This window comes from Loxodonta africana, chromosome 4, assembly GCF_030014295.1.
Source record: "Loxodonta africana isolate mLoxAfr1 chromosome 4, mLoxAfr1.hap2, whole genome shotgun sequence".
Classification (NCBI taxonomy): domain Eukaryota; kingdom Metazoa; phylum Chordata; class Mammalia; order Proboscidea; family Elephantidae; genus Loxodonta; species Loxodonta africana.
In genome coordinates this window covers 8,705,872-8,728,060 of record NC_087345.1, presented here as the reverse complement: position 1 = coordinate 8,728,060, position 22,189 = coordinate 8,705,872, and the positions used below count along the sequence as shown (strand labels likewise).

Here is a 22,189-nt window from a genome sequence, read left to right as displayed (position 1 = left end):
AAAAGGTCGGCAGTTTGAATTCACCAGGCGCTCCTTGGAAACCCTATGGGGCAGCTCTACTCTGTCCTGTAGGGTCGCTCTGAGTCAGGATCGACCTGATGGCAAAGGGTTTGGTTTTTTTTTTTTTTTTTGGATTTGTCTTAGTCTCCTAGAGCTGCCATAACAAAATACCACAAAGTGAGCACCTTGAAAGAACAGACATTTATTGTTTCACAGTTTTGGATGTGGGAGTCCAAATCCAGGGCCTCAGCAGGGCTCTGCTCTCTCCCTATCTGACTGCTCTAGCCGAAGATCCTTCCGTGTCTCTTTGGGCTTCTGGTGGCCCCAGGAGTTTCTTGGCACTCCTTTGCCTGTAGATGGAGCCTCACTGATGTCGTCTCCCTGTGTGTACATGACTCTGCCTGTTCTTCCTTTCACAAGACACTAAACCCATTGCCGTCGAGTCAATGCCAACTCATAGCGACCCCATAGGACAGGCCCCATAGGGCTTCCAAGGCTGTAATCGGACAATATTTTGTTGTGATCTATAGGGTTTTCATGGGCTAATTTTAGGATGTAGATCTCCAGGTCTTTCTTCCGAGTCTGTCTTAATCTGGAAGCACACTGAAACCTGTCTACCAGGGGTGACCCTGCTGGTATTTGAAATACTGGTGGCGTAGCTTCCAACATCACAGCAGGCATGCAGGCCACCACAGTATGACGCACTGACAGGCAGTGGACTCCAGTATGACCTAGTTTAATTTAATGGATCATGAAGGAAAGACCCTATTTCCAAACAAGGTCATCTTCATAGGTACAAGGGTTAGGACTTCAACATAACTTTTGGGGGAACACAGTTGAATGCATAATTGAATTTATTTTGGCTGACACTTTTCATAAAAGTTCCTGGGATGAACAACTTAATTCCACTTAACCCAGGTCTGTACAAGACCCCGGCCTGGCACACACAACCGGCAGCCCCACAACATCTCGGCAGCCAGTTCCATTCTCTGTTTAACCTTGTTTCTGAAAGCTCGTCCTGGATAGCCAACACTGGTTCCATATGACTGTCTCTCAGTGAATCAGGATCCCGCCCTGCTTTATTCTCTAGCATGATGCTACTCAAAGTGTGGTCCCCGGACCGACAGCATCAGCATCACCTGGGAGGGTGCCAGAGTGCGGACTCTCTGGCCCCGTCCCATCACCCATCTGCTGCTTCAGAATCTCGGGGTGGGGCCTAGAATCGGTGTGGCTCAGGTGATTCTGATGGACACCAGCATTTGAGAAGCACCTGATGTAGCCCGGTCCCACTCAGTCAGTGAGTCAACAGCTCTTGGCCCTTCTTCCAAGGCCAGTGTGGCTCTCATTGGGAGGCAGGAACAGGAAGTCCGCAGATGCTGACATTAAGGAACTCATGCTGGAGGTAAGATCCATTCACCCAAAATACCAGTGTGCTCATTGGTTCCTCATTCACTTAGCCTATTTGTTAAAGCACCTACTCTGTGCAAAGAGAATGTCCAGCTTTGCTGTCCAGATGATTTGTAGAAGGCCTACAAGGGGCCAAGTCCCCGGATGGTGCAGTCGGTTGACTACTAACCTGAAGGTTGGTGGTTCAAACCCAACCAGAGATGCCTTGGAAGAAAGGCCTGGGGATCTGCTTCTGAAAGACCATAACCTTGAAAACCTTCTGGTGTGCAACTCTACTTTTCACACGTGGGGTCTCCATGCACTGGAATTGACTCGACAGCAACTGGCTTTGGTTTTTTGTAAGGGACCAAAGCAAAACCCATTGCCATCGAGTTGATTCTGACTTGTAGTGTGACCTCATAGGACAGAGTAGAACTGCCTTCTAGGGTTTCCAAGGAGCAGCTGGTGGATTCGAACTGCCGACCTTTTGGTTAGCAGCTGAACTCTTAGCCACTGCGCCACCGGGGCTCCTATAAGCGCCCAGCGAGGGATAAAGGCAGGCAGGTGGTCCTGAACTGTGGTTTCATTTCCTTTTGTCTTCACAGGCCTTGCTTTGTTCCTGCTTCATCCCTTTCTTATCTGGCTTAATCCCTCCTACCTTCCGAGGCGAGGTAAGTGTGCTTTCTGGCCATTGCCAGTGCCGAGGTGGTCGGTTGGGGGGTGGCCTTGGCGATTCTGTGGTAGAATTCTCACCTTCCACGCAGGAAACCCAGGTCGGATTCCTGGCCAACGCATCTCACGGGCGGCCAGCACCTGTCTGTCAGTGGAGGCTTGCGTGTTGCTATAACGCTGAACAGGTTTCAGCGGAGCTTCCAGACTAAGATGGGCCAGGAAGAAAGGCCTGGTGATTTACTTCCAAAAAACCAGACAGCGAAGGCCTGGTGGGTCACAACAGTCTGAGCCTGTTGTGTATGGGGTCACGATGAGTCTGGGTTACTCAATGGCCGCTAACCCCAAGCGCCAAGGTGGGGAACTTTGTTGTAACAGTGACAGGTGCAGCCCTTCCTGTAAGCTCCAGGTTTGGACACCTGGGACCGTGTCTAAACACAGAGCAGCCACTACCGGCCCCCCTTCCAGGCTGCCCTGCACCAAAGCGTCTCGTGTAATTAATCACCCCGCGGTCTGCAAGGTGAGCTGACGGTTTACTTCAGCTTCACGGGAGACTCAAGGTAGGTTCTGAGCGGCCCAGTTAAAGTATAAAACGCTTACAAATTTGTTACTTCTCTAAAAAAAAGTCGAGCTTTATTCTTAGGGAAAAACGTAACAGCCGTAGATGTTCTAAACCAAAAATTCTGCGAGTCTGGCCTAAACACAGGCTTCGGTTTGGTTTGGTTTTGCCATCTCGTGGTGCAGGAGATAAAGTTCAGGCCCTAAACTATCAGCATTTTAGGGAAATGTTTAAACTTAGGGGAACAGTGGCAGAATAGCTGCTGAAACCCTGATGCTGTGTGCCGTAGAGTCTGACTCAGAGCCACCCCGGTGACACGGGAGGCCTGCCCATAAGCTTTCCCAAGCTGTCATCTTTATAGAAGCCGATCACCAGGTCTTTTCTCCTGTGGAGTGGCTGGTGGATTCCAACTGCCCACCTTTCGGTTGGCAGCACAGTCACAGAGCCAAGTTGCGGGGAGAACCTACATTTCGGGAGCATCTGCTGTAAGCCGGGCCCTGCATATGCATTGTCTTATTAATCCTCCCAACTCAAGGGAGAGGAGACTACTGGTCCTGGTGACAGGTAAGGACACTGAGAATCAGAGGCAGAGTGACTCACCCAGGGCTATCTCCAGGAAGATGTGGCATAGCTTGGTCCCCCTGTAGGCCAGCTCTCCTTGTCCCTGGGGGGTCAGAGCCCAGCACAGGGCTCCACAGGGCCACTCAGGGTCTGAGCATGGAGTGACCACAGCACACTTTGGTTTATGGTGTGGCCACATCTTGGCCTGGCTCGGGCTGGACCCCTTATCATGCCAGCGGCCTCATACAGGTGTTTTCACCTCCCCAAAAGCTTGGCAGTGGGCCCCAGCAGCATCAGAGTGACAACCCCTGACTCCCCAGCACACAGTCTGGCTTCTCCTCCAGACTGAGCGTTTCAGTCCCTTCTGGGACTGTGCCCTTTGAGACCCTGGCTTTGGTCAGACACTGCTTACAGCACTGGGGATTGGTTCAGCTCCAGAGATGTGTGTATGATGGGTTCCTGAGCTGGCCCTGGGGTGGGGAACCACAAGTTGAGGTGTCTGTTATGGAGGCCGGAGGACCAGTGTTGGGTCTGTGTTGGCTCCTTGGAGCAGTCTTCTCAAGTGGTGGCTGTCCACCAGGAATGATTCTGTCCCCCTTGCTTCCCCCGGGGCAACGTCAGGAGACATTTCGTTTGTCGCAGATAGAAGAGGACAATGCTATGGGCAGTTAGGGGCACTGCTCCGCATCCTACAATACGCAGGACAGCCCCCCTCAACAAAAACTCATCCTGCCCAAATGTCAGTAGTGCCAAAGTTGAGAAACCTTTTTCTGGGGATGTTGTTATTGTTGGGTGCCATAGAGTCAATTCTGAATCATGGTGACCCCATGTGACAGAGGAGAATGGCACCAAGGGTTTTCTAGGCTGTAATCTTTACAGTGTTCCACTGCAATTCATAAGGTTTTCACTGGCTACTACTTTTCAGAAGTAGACTGCCAGGTCCTTCTTCCTAGTCTGTCTTAGTCTGGAAGCTCAGCTGAAACCTGTCCTCCATGGGTGACCCTGCTGGTATCTGAATACCAATGGCCTAGCTTCCAGCATCACAGCAACACGCAAGACCCCATAGTACGACCAACTGACAGACACGGCTCAAGAAGACAAAGTAAAGCATCGTAATGACATGTGTAAAGAGCAGGAGATGGAAAACCAAAAGGGAAGAACATGCTCAGTGTTTCTCAAGCTGAAAGAACTGAAGAAAAAAATTCAAGCTTCGAGTTGCAATAGTGAAGGATTCTATGGGGAAAATATTAAACAACACAGGAAGCTTCAAAAGAAGGTGGAAGGAATACACAGAGTCATTATACCAAAAAGAATTAGTCGATGTTCAACCATTTCAAGAGGTAGCACATGATCAGGAACTGATGGTACTGAAGGGAGAAGTCCAAGCTGCTCAGAAGGCATTAGTGAAAAACAAGGCTCCAGGAATTGATGGAATATCAACTGAGATGTTTCAACAAGCAGATGCAGCGCTGGAGGTGCTCACTCGTCTATGCCAAGAGATATGGAAGACAGCTCCCTGGCCAACTGACTGGAAGAGATCCATATTTATGCCTATTCCCAAGAAAGGTGCTCCAACCAAATGTGGAAATTATAGAACAATATCATTAATATCACACGCAAGCAAAATTTTGCTGAAGATCATTCAAAAACAGCTGCAGCAGTATATCGACAGGGAACTGCCAGAAATTCAGGCCAGTTTCAGAAGAGGACGTGCAACCAGGGATATCATCGCTGATGTCAGATGGATCCTGGCTGAAAGCAGAGAATACCAGAAGGATATTTACCTGTGTTTTATTGACTATGCAAAGGCATTGGACTGTGTGGATCATAACAAACTACGGATAGCACTGCGAAGAATGGGAATTCCAGAACACTTAATTGTGCTCATGAGGAACCTTTACATAGATCGAGAGGCAGTTGTTTGGACAGAACAAGGGGATACTGATTGGTTTAAAGTCAGGAAAGGTGTGCATCAGGGTTGCATTCTTTCACCATACATATTCAATCTGTATGCTGAGCAAATAATCCGAGAAGCTGGACTATATGAAGAAGAACGGGGCATCAGGATTGGAGGAAGACTCATGAACAACCTGCGTTATGCAGATGACACAACCTTGCTTGCTGAAAGTGAAGAGGACTTGAGGCACTTACTAATGAAGATCAAAGACCACAGCCTTCAGTATGGATTGCACCTCAACATAAAGAAAACAAAAATCCTCACAACTGGACCAATGAGCAACATCATGATAAACGGAGAAAAGATTGAAGTTGTCAAGGATTTCATTTTACTTGGATCCACAATCAGCAGCCATGGAAGCAGCAGTCAAGAAATCAAAAGACGGATTGCATTGGGTAAATCTGCTGCAAAGGACCTCTTTAGAGTGTTGAAGAGCAAAGATGTCACCTTAAAGACTAAGATGCACCTGACCCGAGCCATGGTATTTTCAATCACATCGTATGCATGTGAAAGCTGGACAATGAATAACGAAGACTGAAGTAGAATTGACTCCTTTGAATTGTGGTGTTGGCGAAGAATATTGAATATACCGTGAACTGCCAAAAGAATGAACAAATCTGTCTTGGAGGAAGTGCGGCCAGAATGCTCCTTAGAAGCAAGGATGGCGAGACTGCGTCTTACGTACTTTGGACATGTTGTCAGGAGGGATCAGTCCCTGGAGAAGGACACCATGCTTGGCAGAGTACAGGGTCAGTGGAAAAGAGGAAGACCCTCAATTAAGTGGATTGACACAGTGGCTGCAACAATGAGCTTAAGCGTAACAACGATTGTAAGGATGGCGCAGGACCGGGCAGTGTTTCGTTCTGTTGTGCATGGGGTCGCTAGGAGTCAGAAGTGACTCGATGGCACCTAACAACAACTACAACAACAACAACGTTTACAGAAGCAGATTGTCAGATGTTTCTCTCACGGAGCCGTTGGGTGGATTCCAACCTCCAATCTTTCGGGTAGCAGCTGAGCACTTATCTGTCACACCACCAGGGCTCCCTCTTCTAGGGAGGGAAGCCATGGCATCCCAACATCACAAGTCCCCTTAGAGTTCTCTCCGTTCACTCTTTCAGAGCGGTACCATCCTTGCATTGACTGAGCAGATTACAAAGAGGCATTGAACACACAGCCCCCCTTGCACCCCAGAGCAACCCCTTAACACATTGCCATCCTGGTTTGCAGATGAGGAAACTGAGGCCTAGAGTGATGAAAGGGTCAGCCCAAATTTATACAGCCTCTATTTTCAGCCACACCTAGAACTGAATCCCCTCTCTACCATGTAGTAGCCAGGCCCCTGGACAAGTTTCTTAACCTCTCTGTAGATGGATTTGCAAAACATGGGTTAATAGACCTGCCATGTCACAGGATTGTTGAGGGGAGTGTATGAGATAATGCAGGTGAAGTGCCAAGCAGAGCCTGGTACACGTCCGTATTTGCTAAATGTGGGCTGTTATATTCTTATTGTAGAGGGGTTCTGGTGGCGCAGTGGTTAAAGTACTTGGCTGTGACCGAAAGGTTGGCGGTTCGAACCCACCAGCCGCTGTGCAGGAGAAACATGTGGCAGTCTGCTTCCATAAAGATCACAGCCTAGGAAACCCCATGGGGCAGTTCTACTCTGCCCTACAGGGTGGCTATGAGTCCAGTCAACTCACTGGCAGGGGACATATTCTTATCATTTATCTGTTCGTGTTACTCCCATGCTGCTCCAGCTGTAGCCAAGGCAGTCACCCACTCAGTATACTCAGTAAAGCTGCAGAAAATTAGAACACATGATTCTCAAGATTCCATGGAACAAACTCAAAATGTGACTGTAGAGAAGTTCACCATGGGAGGGAAAGTTTCACACAGCAGACGGTAACTTGACTTCAGACTATCCTTGAGTGAAAAACAGTCAACCTGTTTTCTGCCTCTTTAAACCCGTTGCCGTCGAGTTGGTTCCAACTCATAGCGACCCTATAGGACAGAGTAGAACTGCCCCATAGGGTTTCCAAGGAGCAGTTGGTGGTTTTGAACTGCTGACCTTTTGTTTAGCAGCCGAGCTTTTAACCACTGTGCCACCAGGGCTCTTAGTGTTTGCAAAAGATTTCCGTTCTTGCCCTCTTATGCCAGTGAGGTTTTGATGTTCTCCTACATCTCCTGTAAAAATTGTGTGGATACGATTTTGGAAATGTGTCTGTGTGTACATCTGATAACATTTGCACTCCAGGCGAGAATCTTCTGCTGGCTTAAGCATGGCTGAACCCAGCCGGACCCACTGTCAGTCAACTTGATTCTGACTCACGTGTTTCCGAGTAGCAGTGTGTGTGCTTCAGAGGGTTTTGTGGCTGTAATCTTTATAGAGGCAGGTTGCCAGGCTTTTCTTCTGTGGCACCCCTGGGGGGGTTCGAACCACCTACCTTTAGGTTAGTAGCTGAACACAAATTGTGTGTGGCACCCAGGGACCTTAATTCTTTTCTGGGTTGTTATAGGCCAAGCTGGGCCCTGAAATTCCTCCATTTCGAAAGACAATGAGGAAAGTCTGCCCGCCTCTGACAGCTGGGTTGCAGGGGCTGTGGTTGGGAAACCATGCTAGGCACCAGCTTCAGAGGCAGAAGTGCCATCCAGATGTAGCAAACCCTGCCTGTCCTTGGCCGTAAGATGTAGATGAGGAAAAACTCACCCCCAAAGTCATCTGGCCCAAATGCCACTTGGTTGTAGGATAAGAGGACATCTTCCAAGGGCCATCTGGTTCCCAGGTTCACTACTTCCTTTATGTCCCAAAAGAAGTTAAGGGTAGGGTGTCGGTTTTCTCATTTCCATGGTATGGAGGGGAACAGGCTTGCAGAGGTCAAGCCTCTTGTCCAAGATTTCCCAGCCAGCAAAGGGGTCTGGATTTGAACTCAGGACCATTTGTGTCCTTTAGGATAGGGACTGGGTCTATGTCCCACTCTGTCCCCAGTGCCCACAGGACCCCTAGTTTATATGGTGCCTTTATGCAGAGTGCGCCTATGAGCACCCGTGTGGGCTTAGGGCTCGGCCAGCAGAGCACGGACTGGAGCCCCAGCCTCCACCTGCCTTGTGCCCTGCACAAACTACACAACAGGACGTGGTAGCCCTGTGTGCCAGTAGAGAGCCCAGCCTAGCACACAGATGCTCAGCAAGGATTTGTTGAAAGGTTGAGTAACATGATTGACTCCTGTCTTAGTTATCTAGTGCTACTGCAACAGAAATGCCACAAGCGGATGGCTTTTTATTCTCTCACAGTCTAGGAAGCTAGAAGTCTGAGTTCAGGGTGCCAGCTCCAGGAGAAGGCTTTCTGTCTCTGTCAGCTCTGGAGGAAGGTCCTTGTCATCAACCTTCCCCTGGTCTGGGGGCTTCTCAGCGCAGGGACCCTGGGCCCAAAGGCCTCTCTCAGCTCCAGGCACTGCTTTCTTAGTGGTAGGAGGTCCCCCTGTCTCTCTGCTCACTTCTCTCTTTTATATCTCAAAAGAGATTGACTCAAGATACAACCTAATCTTGTAAATTGAGTCCTGCCTCATTAACATAACTGCCTCTAATCCTGCCTCATTAACATCATAGAGGTAGGATTTACAAAAACACACAGGAAAATCACACCAGATGACAAAATGGTGGCCGATGGATCACACAATACTGGGAATCATGGCCTAGCCAAGTTGATGCACATTTTTGGGGGACACAGTTCAATCCATAACAGTTTCAAGGCCCCTGCCTCCCACCAAATCAACCTGCTTGCACTCTGAGAAGCCCCTTCCCACAGTTTGAAAAACACATAAAGCGCTAGCTATTGATATTCCATTTTCTTATTTCCTCCCTTAAAAGCGGTACATGGATGGAGGAGCGAGTAACAACATGCCCTTCGCTGATGACAAAACAACCATCACCGTGTCCCCCTACTTCGGGGAGCATGACATCTGCCCCAAAGTCAAGTCCTCGAACTTTCTTTACGTGAACTTCACCATGCTGAGTCTCCGCCTCTGCTCGGCAAATGCCTACCTTCTAGTCAGGACAATCCACCCCGGAGAGCCTAAGGTGAGGGCTGGGTGTGTGTCTCAGGGGTGCAGTCCTTTTGCCTTCCTGCTCGCCAGGAGATACTGGTTGTTCGCTATACAGACGCACAAACAGAAACAGATCCCGTGGTTGAAAAGCTAAAGTGAAAGAAGAGTGGTTTGTTCCAGGAGCTCTGTGGCTCTCGACCCTGCCGTATGTGGGATCATCTGGAGCTTCTCAACAGCACTGCTGACCCTCAGCCTCCCTGCTAGACTCTGAAATTTAACTGGCCAGGGTGCAGCTTGGGCTTTAGGGTTTTTTTATGTATTACTCGGATAATTCTTGTTTGCAGCCATGGTCAAGAACCCTCACACCAGGTGGTTTAACCTTTTTTGATTGTCATTTTAGTGGTGCAGATGGTTAAGCACTCGATCACATGCTGAAAGGTTGGCAGTTCAAACCCACTACCCAGAGGTGCCTCAGGAGACAGGCCTGACCTTCTGCTTCCGAGAGATCACAGCTTTGAAAGCCCCGTGGAGCAGTTCTACTCTGCACATGCGGGGTGGCCAGGAGCCAGAGTCAGCTGGAGCGCGACTAACACCACCAGCACTCCAACACGCAGTAGGGGATCTGTAGACTGTGTCCACCACCAGTCTGCGTTCCTGGGGAGAAGGAAGGTTGTATACTGTCCTGCACACCCCCAGTCCGAGCTCCTGCAGAGGGAGAAGGCTGTGTAGAAAGAATTCGTTTTCACGTGTAGTTCATGGAAATCAGGGTCTGAAAGGACCGTGCTTGGTCAGCGGTTGGAATCCACCGCAGGAGAAAGATGTGGCCGTCCGTCGGCTTCCGTGAAGATTACAGCCTTGGAAACCCTGTGGGGCAGTTCTACTCTGTCCTGTAGGGTCACTGTGAGTCGGAGTTGACTCGAAGACCGTGGGTTTTACTCCAGAGTTGTTGGCCTTGCCCTCGGTGAGCAGAGGAGAAGAACTGTAAGCAGATGGCGAGAGGAGGCAGTTAAAAAAACAACAGTTGCCGTCTAGTGCATTCCAACTCATGGCGACGCCACATGTGGTGGACTAGAAGTGCCCCCCACAGGGTTTTCAGTGGCTGATTTTGGGGAAGTAGATCACCAGACCTTTTTTTTGAGGCACCTCTGGGTTCACTCGAACCTCCAACCTTTGGTTTAGCAGCCAAGCATGTTCACTGTTTGTACCCCCCAGGCAGCTAAATAACAGGACACAGTGATCACCAGAAGAGAGCTGGATGAGTGTGAGTGAGGGCTTGTCCCAAGGACCAGGGAAGGCACCTGTCATGTGGGGACAAAGCACCATTTGAGCTGAGTTCTGCAGGATGAGGGGCAATGTCTCCTGGGAGGATGGAGCCCTTTGTTCAGCCTTGTGCTTGGCACACAGCAGGGGGCTTAGAGCCTGAAGGATTCTTCCGTCCATCTCTGCTTTCTTCAGGTGACGTTGAAGTCAGTGGAGTGTAGCAGTTCTTCCCTGCAGCAACTTCTTTGATTTGCTTACAGGTGCTTGGAGAGATATGCCTTCGAGGATATTTAGACACTGTCAGATTCTTGGAAGAGAAGGGTATGTACCGGGCAGGGACCAAACCTATGCTTTTAACAGGCTTTGTTGTTAGCAGTCTTGATCAACGGAAGACTTCATCTTGGTTCTATCGTCCAGTGCTCAGGTTCTGTCGTCCAGTGCTCAACCCTTTCACATGCATCTTGCTCAATCTGCTTGTTAGCCCTGTAAGAGGAAAATGTGGAATATTTTATAGATGAGGACACTGAGGCCTGAAGAAGGCGACAAGGACCACACACCCCTGGGGGGCAGAGTGGGCTTGGTGCCCAGGAAGTCCTGACTCAAGGGCTCCTTCTCCTTCCATCATGTCCCTTTGTCTGAAGGCAGTGAAACATTGTTTTGTTTTGTTTTTCCTTTAGAACTGTTGTGAGCCTTGAGTTTAACACGGGCTGAGGTTTCTGGGACCATTGCCCCGTGTGAAGCAACCAGAATAGTTGTCTCCTTCACGGAGGGCGAGAAGTCTATCACCGAACCACCATTGCTCCAGTGGCTATCCTTGGCTTTTCTGGGCTTGTAGATGCATCTGCCTGCATCTTCACATGGTGGCTTCCTTTGTGTGTATGGGGGTGTGTGTGTGTGTGTGTCTTCCCTTTTTATAAGACACGACACAGAAAGGTTTAAATTTTGGATCCACCTTGCTATGACCTCATTAGTGTAACAAAAGAAAACCCCTTATTTCCAGACAGGGTCACATTCACAGTTGCATTGTTGTTGTGTGTCGTTGAGTCGATCCCAACTCATAGCAACCCGATGGGACAGAGTAACTGCCCCATAGGGTTTCCCAGACCATAATCTTTATGGGAGCTGATTGCCTGGTCTTTTCTCCAACGGAGCCGCTGGGTGAGTTCAAACCAGCGACTCTTGGGTTAGCAGCTGAGTGCCTAACCATTGCACCACCAGGGCTCCTTTCATAGGTATACCCAAACCCATTGCCATCAAGTCGATTTTGACTCATCACGACCCTACAGAACAGAGTAGAACTGCCCCGTAGAGTTTCCAAAGAGCGTGTGGTGGATTTAAACTGCTAACCTTCTGGTTGGCAGCTGTAGCCCTTAACCACTACGCCACCATGGTTTCCTTCACAGGTATAGGGGTTCAGATTTCAACATGTGTTTTTTTTCTTTTTTTGGCAGGGTAACACAATGCAATCCATAGCAACTATGTTTCTAAAAGTTGGTTGAATTATTGGTTGATTTACTGATCCTCTGAATTCATCTTGTGGAGCCCTGGTGGCGTGGTGGTTAAAGCACTCGGCTGCTGATGGAAAGGTCAGGCGTCAGAGCCCAGCAGCCACTCCCCAGGAGAAAAGTGTGGCAGTCTGCTTCTGTAAAGATTACAGCCTTGGAAAGCCCCTGTGGAAGCTCTACTCTGTCCTATAGGGTCAGGATGAGTCGGAATCGACTTGATGGCAGTGGGTTTGGTGGGTGGAATTAGTCTTTGGCCACTAAAAGGAAGCAGTGTGGCTAAAAGGACCTGATGTTTCCTGGGGAGAGGGCAGTGAGCGGGCAGGTGCGGCCCCATCCGTGTTCCTGGAGCTCGTCATCTTGGAGAGGTGGCAGGTCAGGGATAGAAGAGTGACCATGTGATGAGTACCTGGGCAGGAAAATACAGGGCGGCTGTAGGATCACTTGGGGGACCCCAAAAGCAGGGGGCTTCCAGGAGGGCGTGAAGTCCAAGTTGAGACTTTGGGGGTGAATGGGAGAGTGCCAGGAATGGGGAAGTGAGGGTGAGGCCCTCTGGAGGACCAGAAGGAGGTCGGTGTGGCTGGAGAGGCAGGCATGGAGCAGGCAGCCTGAGAGGTGGGCAGAGAGGAGCTGGCAGGGATGGCAGTAAGTGAAATCGGGGGGTAGGTAGGGCCTGTGGACATGGTGGGGGGTTTGTATCCCACGAACGTGGAGTGAGGGGACTCAGAGGAGGGCCCTGGGAGGCCCCTCTGGCTGCAGGGCAGAGAGCAGGGGCAGAGGGGACACCAGCACCCTGGAGGCTGGGAGGAAGCTGGAGGCACAGGCCAGGGTGGCAGCAGCGAGGGTGGTGAGAGGAGAACAGATTCACGTGGGCCTGAGGGGACGCGAGTTGGCAACAGCTGGAGAATCTGGCAGAGGAAGACTCCAGGATGAAGTCCAGGCTTCCGGCTTCAGCAGCTGGGGGGCGAGCTGGGAGTGCTGCTCGCTGGTTTAGGGTCCTCGGGACAGAGCGGGTTCGGCAGGAAACTGGAGCACCTGCACTGGACACGTGGGTGCGGGGTGCCCCAGGGGTGTTCTTGTGCTTTCGTGTCTGGAGTTCTAGAGAGCAGTTGGGCTAGGGATAAGATTTGGGGGTGATCTGTGAAAAGCTGATGGCAGACCCCGTAGGAGCAGATGCAGAAGGCATTACTTTGAGCTCAGCTCTGCTGTTTCCTAGGTCAGTGACCTTGGACAAGCCACTTTCTCTCTTTGGCATTGGTTTCCATATCTATAGCAAGGGGACTTTGGAGTGGTCAGTGGGAGAATTCTCACCTTCTGTGCAGGAAACCCAGGCTCAGTGCCCGGCCAGTGAGCCACCTGTCAGTGGAGGCTCACAGGTTGCTATGATGCTGGACAGGTTTCAGCAGAGCTTCCAGACTAAGATGGACTAGGAAGAAAGGCCTGGCAATCTACTTCCAAAAATCAGTTAATGTAAATCCTATGGAGCCCAGTGGTCTGATCCCATTGTGTGTGGAGTCTCCATGAGTCGAGGGCTAACTCGACTGCAGCTAACAACAACAACCAAACCCATTGCCATTGAGTCGACTCCAACTCATAGCGACTCTATAGGACAGAGTAGAACAGCCCGATAGGGTTTCCAAGGCTGTTATCTTTATGGAAGCAGATGGCCACATCATTCTGTGGGGTGGCTGGTGGGTTCAAACCACTGACCTTTCAGTTAGCAGCCAAGCACTTAACCACAGCACTACCAGGCTCCTTACAACAACAACAGGTAATTCCTGAGTAAATCCTAAAGACTGCTCTGGGGCTGAGCTACTTAGCGCCCCAGCTGGGCTTGGGTGTAAAGAGCTACGCAGGATCGGCAGCTGGGCTGGCCATCCTGGTGCTGTGCAGAGGACACGAGAGGGGTCCAGTGCTGTTTCGATGTAGCATCCCCCTGGAAGCCAATCTTTAAAGGTACCTAAGGGAAAGGAAACCCTGGTGGCGTAGCGGTTAAGTGCTACGGCTGCTAACCACGAGTTTAGCAGTTCGAATCTGACAGGCGCGCCTTGGAAACTCTATGGGGCAGTTCTACTCTGTCCTGTAGGGTTGCTATGAGTCGGAATCGACTCAACGGCAGCGGGTTTTTTTTTTGGGGGTAAGGGAAAGGTATGTCTCTGAGGGTGAGGAATGTGTCCATGGGGGACTGGAAAGATCTAGGGGGAAGCATAAAAGTGAGATGTCACTCAGGAGCTGGGGAGGCATTCAGGAGCCCGGTCAAAGCCAGGAGACTGCCGCCCAGGGGGTGTCTTGGCCTTGACGTGGCCTCTCAGATGTGGAGAAAGCCATTGCCTGGTCTTCGTTACCTGATATTAGAAGCAAAGTATTGACCGGGCACGGACGTGGGCATCTGTAAATGCCCGTCCCCCTCAACCCAGATTGGGAGCAGCAACTACCCACTGGTGTTGGCCACTGAGCACACCCCCAATCTAGGCAGTGCCTGGAGCTACCCAGGACCCCCACGGTGTGATGGGACAGAGTAGCACCTTTGACCTGGGATCACATCCCAGCTCTGCCACTTACTAGCTGTGTGGCCTTGGGGAAATCACTTTACATCTCTGTGCTCTGATTCCTCAGCTGACAAATGGGGGGCCATGACAGTAGTCACCACTGAACAGCTGCTGTGAGCCTCAGGGCCTGGAGCTTGACCAGTGACCCAGCTATCCTAAATAAATTCTAGTCCCTGTCCTTCAACCCCAGGAACCCAGACGTGGGTGTGGAGCCCACACAGCTAGTAAGTGATTAAGCCAGGAGCTGAGCTCACGTCTGTCCAGCTTCAAAGACCCACACTTCCTTCTGGAAGACAGATGCCTCCCTTTGTTTCAGCCTGTCATAGCCTGTGGTTTCCCTGGTGGCTGTGCCTACCTTCTCATTCTGGGCATGGGTGTGTGATGACCCCTGCTTCCCAGATTAGCTCACAGGTCTCTTCTCCCGTGCCTTCACAGGCATCTGTAAGAGGCCTGGACCGTGCCTGAATTTAGCCTCAGAAGACAGGGATTCAGAGGCCCGCACCAACTGCTGGGAGAACATGAGCCTGGAGCCTCCCCGGGAGGTGGTTGCCTTGGAGACGAAGCCTGAGGAAGATGAGCTACTGGACCACCTCCGCCTCAGCATCCTGCCCTGGGATGAGAGCATCCTGGAGACCCTGTCCCCCAAGCTCCTAATAGGTACCCACTCCTCGGGGGTAGAGAGGCGCTGAGGAGGTGGGTTGATTTCCTAGGGCTTCCTAATACCACAAATGGGGTGGCCTAAGACAACAGAAATTTATCTTCTTAGTTCTGGAGGCTAGAAGCCCAAATTCAGGGTGTCCGCAGGGCTGTGCTCTCTCCAAAGGCTCAAGGGGAAAACCTTTCCTGGTCTTTTCCAGCTTCTGGTGGCTTGGCTTGTGGCTTGTGGCTGCATTACTCCAGTGTCCGCCTCTGTCTTCGCATGGCCGTCCTTCCTCTGGGTCTGTCTCTGTCTTTCTCCTCTTTTATAAGGACACCACTCAGGTGGAATTAGGACCCCCCCGCTCCAGGATGACCCCATGTTAACTGAGTTAATTACATCTGCAAAAACCCTATTTGCAAATAACACCATCTTCCCAGGTACCGGGGTTAGGACTTGAACACACTTTTCTGGGGACACAGATCAATCCATGTTGCTTTCTGTGAATGTTTGGAAGAGTTAAAGGGCTTCTTGCCTTGCATGTTATGCTGCCAGGTGGGAAGAGGTGGGCAGAAGCCACCTGGCACAGGCCGAATCCCGGGCCACCACCTTCCACCCGGAACAGGCTGGGTCCCTGGCCACCGCCTCCCAGCCCAGGCTTCCCACCTGGCACAGGCCGGGTCCTGGGCCACCACCTCCATCCGGAACAGGCCGGTCCCTGGCCACCAACTCCCAGCACGGGCTTCCCACTTGGCACAGGCCGGGTGCCAGGCCACCACCTCCCACCCAGAATAAGCCGGGTCCCTGGCCACCACCTCCCAGCACAGGCCTCCCACCTGTCCAGGTGCCTTGCTGAGCTCCCTTCCCATGGGCCACGACCAGAAGGGAAACAGCCTCTAGCTGAGCGGTCCCAGGTCAGTGTCCACTCCCCTGACTCCAGCCGTCGGCTCTGCTCCCGTCTGACTGTCCCCTGACACTGACTTGGGCGCTCTGCTGCTAGGACTTAACACGTTCCTCTGGGCACCTCTGCAGCCACCATTCTTTCTGCTGCCCCCTCTCAAAGTCTCCTTTCTCATGATGCTGCTTCCACTTCCCCTTCTCCAAACCCAAAGCTTGAATCTCCACAGAAAAGTGGTGCATTCTAGAATGTCACCCAATTTGGGATGGATGGATAGAAGAATCCCAGGCCAGCTTCTTTGTCTGTCTGGCATTTGGAGAAGGTCACTGGTGAGTTGAGCACAACCCCTCACCCCCGAGCCACTAACACGCCAGCAGATGAGCACCAGCAGCTGTCCAGGGATACGACTTGACGACCACTGTCCAGGGATACGACGTGCGGGGTCATGAGAGGGTCATTGGAGAAGGAAATAAAAGGCTGGAAGGAGATCGAAACCCTTTCAGGGATGCAAGGAGAAGCTCATCAAGCAGGTGGTATTTGTGAGAGTCCTTGAGTATCCATGGAGTCCCCGGGTGGTGCAAACACTTAATGCACTCGGCTGCTAGTCAAAAGGGTGGAGGTTCGAGTCCACCCAGAGGCACCTCAGGAGAAAGGCCTGGCGATCTACTTCTTAAAAATCAGCCATCGGAAACCGTACAGAACACAGTTCTTCTCTGACACACGTGCGGTTGTCATGAGTCGGAGTCGACTCAACAGCAGCTGGTTTTGGCTTGCTTTATCTGGGAGAGAAGTTGGAAAACTCCTCCAAAATATTTTTCGATGACTGGGGGCCAAGATGGCTGACTAGGTAGAAGCTACCTCGGATCCCTCTTGCAACAAAGACTCAGAAAAACAAGTGAATCGATAACATACACGACAATCTACGAACCCTGACCATCAAACACAGATCTAAAGAGTTGACCTGAGTGACACAGACTGAGAACGAGCAACCACGGGGAAGCAATGACCGTTTTCGGAGCCTGGAGCGAGCGTCCCAGTCAGGAAACCTTGGCGCTGGGCGTCCCAGTCAGAAAACCTTGGCGCTGGGCTTTGGACTGGGCACAGGGGAGCTGAGCACAACATCCTGAGATGGCACAAACACAGGGCGCAGCCGTAGCCCCCAGAAGTGACCTTGGGGGAAGCCCAGCCAGTGCACGCAGGCAGCGCAGCGATGCGGCTGACAGAAGGAAAAGTCACCAGGAGGCAGTGACTGGTTTTGGAGCTGGGAGTGCAGCGTCCCAGCTGGGGAACCTTGGCGCTGGGCTTTGGACTGGGAGCAGAGGAACTAACCACGGCTCCTGAGTCAGCGCAAGCACAGGACACGGGCCTGACCCTCGGGGGCAATCTCTACCCAGCCAGCGCACACAGTCAACGTGGCCCTCGGGAATCTCAGATAAAACAGTCATCCCAAGCAAGATAAGTAACTTTGTCTATATTCCGGGGTGCTACTCTCTCCTATTTATCTGAACCTTCCCCTCCCCTTCCCAGGCAGCTTCATTAACGTTGGAATTTCCTGAGCCAGAGAGTGAAGTGTGCTGCGGGTTTTCTTTCCTTTTTTTTTTTTTTTGGGTCTTTTCCTAACCCATTCTCCTGGCCTGAGAGAAGCAGCTACAAAAAACCCAGGGACCAAAAATCCGTCCCTAATTGGACTAAAAACACAGAACCAGCTCCAGCCAAACATATGTGATCCACAGTCTTGGGCTTTCATCCCTACAGGGAACAAGGTGGCTATTATAATGCAAAGGCATTTCTGATAGGGATCTGACTGTAATTGTTTTAGTGGATTACTGGAAAGACAAGTTTCCCAGGTCTGATATCTCTGCGTATTCAACAGAGCCCTCACTGACCCACAACAGGGAACTGAGGGCTGAAGCTCCCCCCAGACCACCTAGCCTCCTGCCTTAGGGGTCTAAGGAGGGTGACACCTACCAGTCTGTAGAGGTACTTGCATTGGGGGCCTAAGGTACAGCTGCAGAGCCCACCCACCAAAGTGCTTTAGGAATAGAGACACACCTACCTCACTGGCACTTGGGGGTAGCCTGTCAGCATCCTGCCTCCCCCCAGAGTGTGAACCCCAGCTGCTACTAGAATCTAATACACAAAACTATCACCGCTACTTCTTTAGGTGGATAGGTGACGGTGTGCATCACACACTTGATGACCCAAAATCAGATTCTACTCAAGAATAGTGAATGGACTCAGGCATATATATCTGGTAACAGCCCAAACCAGCTGGTAATAGGTCATAAGTGACTCAAGGGCTACAATAATCAAGACAGCGCAATCTAGTAGCCCATCCACGTATACTGAAAGAAAACAAAACAAGATAAGACTCAGTGAGCAAATATAGAATAAATCACTACAATATCTTAGTGATGGCTCAGAGACAGCAGTCGATATCAAACCACATAAAGAAGCAGACCATGACTGCTTCTACAACTCCCCAAACTAAAGAATCAAAATCTTTCCCAAATGAAGATACAATCCTGGAATTGCCAGATGCAGAATATAAAAAACTAATTTACAGAATGCTTCAGGACATCAGGGATGACCTCAGAAATGAAATAAAGCAATCTATAGAAAAAGCCAAGGAACACACTGATAAAGCAGTTGAAGAACTCAAAAAGATTACTCAAGAACATAGTGGAAAAATTAATTAGCTGCGAGAATCCATAGAGAGACAGCATGCAGAAATCCAAAAGATTAACAATAAAATTACAGAATTAGACAACTCAATAGGAAGTCAGAAGAGCAGACTCAAGCAATTGGAATGCAGGGTGGGGGATCTGGAGGACCAGGGAATTGACATCAATATAGCTGAAAAAAAAATCAGATAAATGAATTTAAAAAAATGAAGAAACCCTAAGAATCATGTGGGACTCTATCAAGAATAACTTGCGTGTGATTGGAGTCCCAGAACAGGGAGGGATAACAGAAAATACAGAGAGAATAGCTGAAGATCTGCTGGCAGAAAACTTCCCTGACATCATGAAAGACGAAAGGATATCTATCCAAGATGCTCATCGAACCCCATTTAAGATTGATCCAAAAAGAAAAACACCAAGACATATTATCATCAAACTTGCCAAAACCAAAGATAAAGAAAAAATTTTAAAAGCAGCCAGGGATAAAAGAAAGGTCTTCTACAAAGGAGAATCAATAAGAATAAGTTCACACTACTCAGCAGAAACCATGCAGTCAAGAAGGCAATGGGATGACATATATAGAGCACTGAAGGAGAAAAACTGCCAGCCAAGGATCATATATCCAGCAAAACTCTCTCTAAAATATGAAGGTGAAATTTAAACATTTACAGATAAACACAAGCTTAGAGAATTTTCAAAAACCAAACCAAAGCTACAAGAAATACTAAAGGAAATTGTTTGGTCAGAAAACCAATAGTATCAGATACCAGCACAACATAAGGTCAAAGAACAGAACATCCTGATATCAACTCAAATAGGGAAATCACAAAAACAAATTAAGATTAATTTTAAAAAGAAAAAAACGCTCAAAACAGGTAATCATTGAAGTCAATATGTAAAAGATCACAATAATCAAAAAGAGGGACTAAATACAGGTGGCAGAGAACTGCCATATGGAGGGAGAAACAAGGTGATATAGGACAATACAAGTTAGCTTTTTACTTAGAAAAATAGGGGTAAATATTAAGGTAACCACAAAAGGGTCTAACAATTCCATAACTCAAAATAAAAGCCAAGAAAAACGTAACGACTCAGCAAACACAAAGTCAAATACTATGAAAATGAGGAACACACAATTTACAAAGAAAAACGTCTTAGCACAAAAAAGTAAGTGGAAAAATGAAATTGTCAACAACACACACAAAAAGGCATCAAAATGACAGCACTAAACACATACTTATCTATAATTACGCTGAATGTAAATGGACTAAATGCACCAATAAAGAGACAGAGAGTCTCAGACTGGATAAAGAAACACGATCCATCTATATGCTGCCTACAAGAGACACACCTTAGACTTAGAGACACAAACAAACTAAAACTCAAAGGATGGAAAAAAATATATCAAGGAAACAACAATCAAAAAAGAACAGGAGTAGCAATATTAATATCTGACAAAATAGACTTTAAAGTTAAATCCACCACAAAGGATAAAGAAGGACACTACATAATGATTAAAGGGACAATTGACCAGGAAGATATAACCATATTAAATATTTATGCACCCAATGACAGGGCTGCAAGATACATAAAACAAACTTTAACAGAACTGAAAAGTGAGAGAGACACCTCCACAATTATAGTAGGAGACTTCAACACACCACTTTCAGAGAAGGACAGGACTTCCAGTAAGAAGCTCAATAGAGACACGGAAGACCTAATTGCTACAATCAACCAACTTGACCTCATAGACTTACACAGAACACTTCACCCAACTGCTGCAAAGTATACTTTTTTTTCTAGCACACATGGAACATTCTCTAGATCACATATTAGGTCATAAAACAAACCTTTGCAGAATCCAAAACATCACAATACTACAAAGCATCTTCTCAGACCATAAGGCCATAAAAGTGGAAATCAATAACAGAAAAACTAGGGAAAAGAAATCAAATACTTGGAAACTGAACAATACCCTGCTGAAAAAAGACTGGGTTATAGAAGACATTAAGGAGGGAATAAAGAAATTCATAGAATGCAATGAGAATGAAAACACTTCCTATCAAAACCTCTGGGACACAGCAAAAGCAGTGCTCAGAGGTCAATTTATATCGATAAATGCACATATACAAAAAGAAGAAAGGGCCAAAATCAGAGAACTGTCCCTACAACTTGAACAAATAGAAAGTGAGCAACAAAAGAATCCATCAGGCACCAGAAGAAAACAAATAATAAAAATTAGAGCTGAACTAAATGAATTAGAGAACAGAAAAACAATTGAAAGAATTAACAAAGCCAAAAGCTGGTTCCTTGAAAAAATTAACAAAATTGATAAACCATTGGCCAGACTGACTAAAGAAATACAGGAAAGGAAACAAATAACCCGAATAAGAAACGAGATGGGCCATATCACAACAGACCCAACTGAAATTAAAAGAATCATATCAGATTATTATGAAAAATTGTACTCTAACAAATTTGCAAACCTAGAACAAATGGATGAATTCCTAGAAAAACACTACCTACCTAAGCTAACACAATCAGAAGTAGAACAACTAAATAGACCCATAACAAAAAAAAGAGATTGAAAAGGTAATCAAAAAACTCCCAATAAAAAAAAGCCCTGGCCCAGATGGCTTTACTGCAGAGTTCTACCAAACTTTCAGAGAAGAGTTAACACCACTACTACTAAAGGTATTTCAGAGCATAGAAAATGACAGAATACTACCTAACTCATTCTATGAAGCCACCATATCCCTGATACCAAAACCAGGTAAAGACATCACAAAAAAAGAAAATTACAGACCTATAGCCCTTATGAACATAGATGCAAAAATCCTCAACGAAATTCTAGCCAATAGAATTCAACAACATATGAAAAAAATAATTCACCATGACCAACTGGGATTTATATCAGGTATGCAAGGCTGGTTTAATATTAGAAAAACCATTAATGTAATCCACCATATAAATAAAACAAAAGACAAAAACCACATGATCTTATCAATGGATGCAGAAAAGGCATTTGACAAAGTCCAACACCCATTTATGATAAAAACTCTCACCAAAATAGGAATTGAAGGAAAATTCCTCAACATAATAAAGGGCATCTATGCAAAGCCAACAGCCAACATCACTCTAAATGGAGAGAGTCTGAAAGCATTTCCCTTGAGAAGGGGAGCCAGACAAGGATGCCCTTTATCACCGCTCTTATTCAACATTGTGCTAGAGGTCCTAGCCAGAGCAATTAGGCTAGACAAAGAAATAAAGGGCATCCGGATTGGCAAGGAGGAAGTAAAATTATCTCTATTTGCAGATGACATGATCTTATACACAGAAAACCCTAAGGAATCCTCCAGAAAACTACTGAAACTAATAGAAGAGTTTGGCAGAGTCTCAGGTTATAAGATAAACATACAAAAATCACTTGGATTCCTCTACATCAACAAAAAGAACATCGAAGAGGAAATCACCAAATCAATAC

The 22,189-nt window shown here is 48.3% G+C and overlaps 1 protein-coding gene across 1 annotated transcript in view; it reads left to right on the top strand.

Moving 5' to 3' along the window:
* The window catches only part of PNPLA3 (patatin like phospholipase domain containing 3), a 35,868-nt gene that overhangs the window by 3,592 nt on the left and 10,087 nt on the right, over window positions 1-22,189 (top strand). Inside the window, exons 3-6 of the mRNA XM_064284856.1 lie at window positions 1,992-2,057; window positions 9,000-9,209; window positions 10,696-10,756; window positions 14,922-15,143. Coding sequence (XP_064140926.1) covers window positions 1,992-2,057; window positions 9,000-9,209; window positions 10,696-10,756; window positions 14,922-15,143 — 559 coding nt within the window. The remainder of the gene's footprint in view (window positions 1-1,991; window positions 2,058-8,999; window positions 9,210-10,695; window positions 10,757-14,921; window positions 15,144-22,189) is intronic.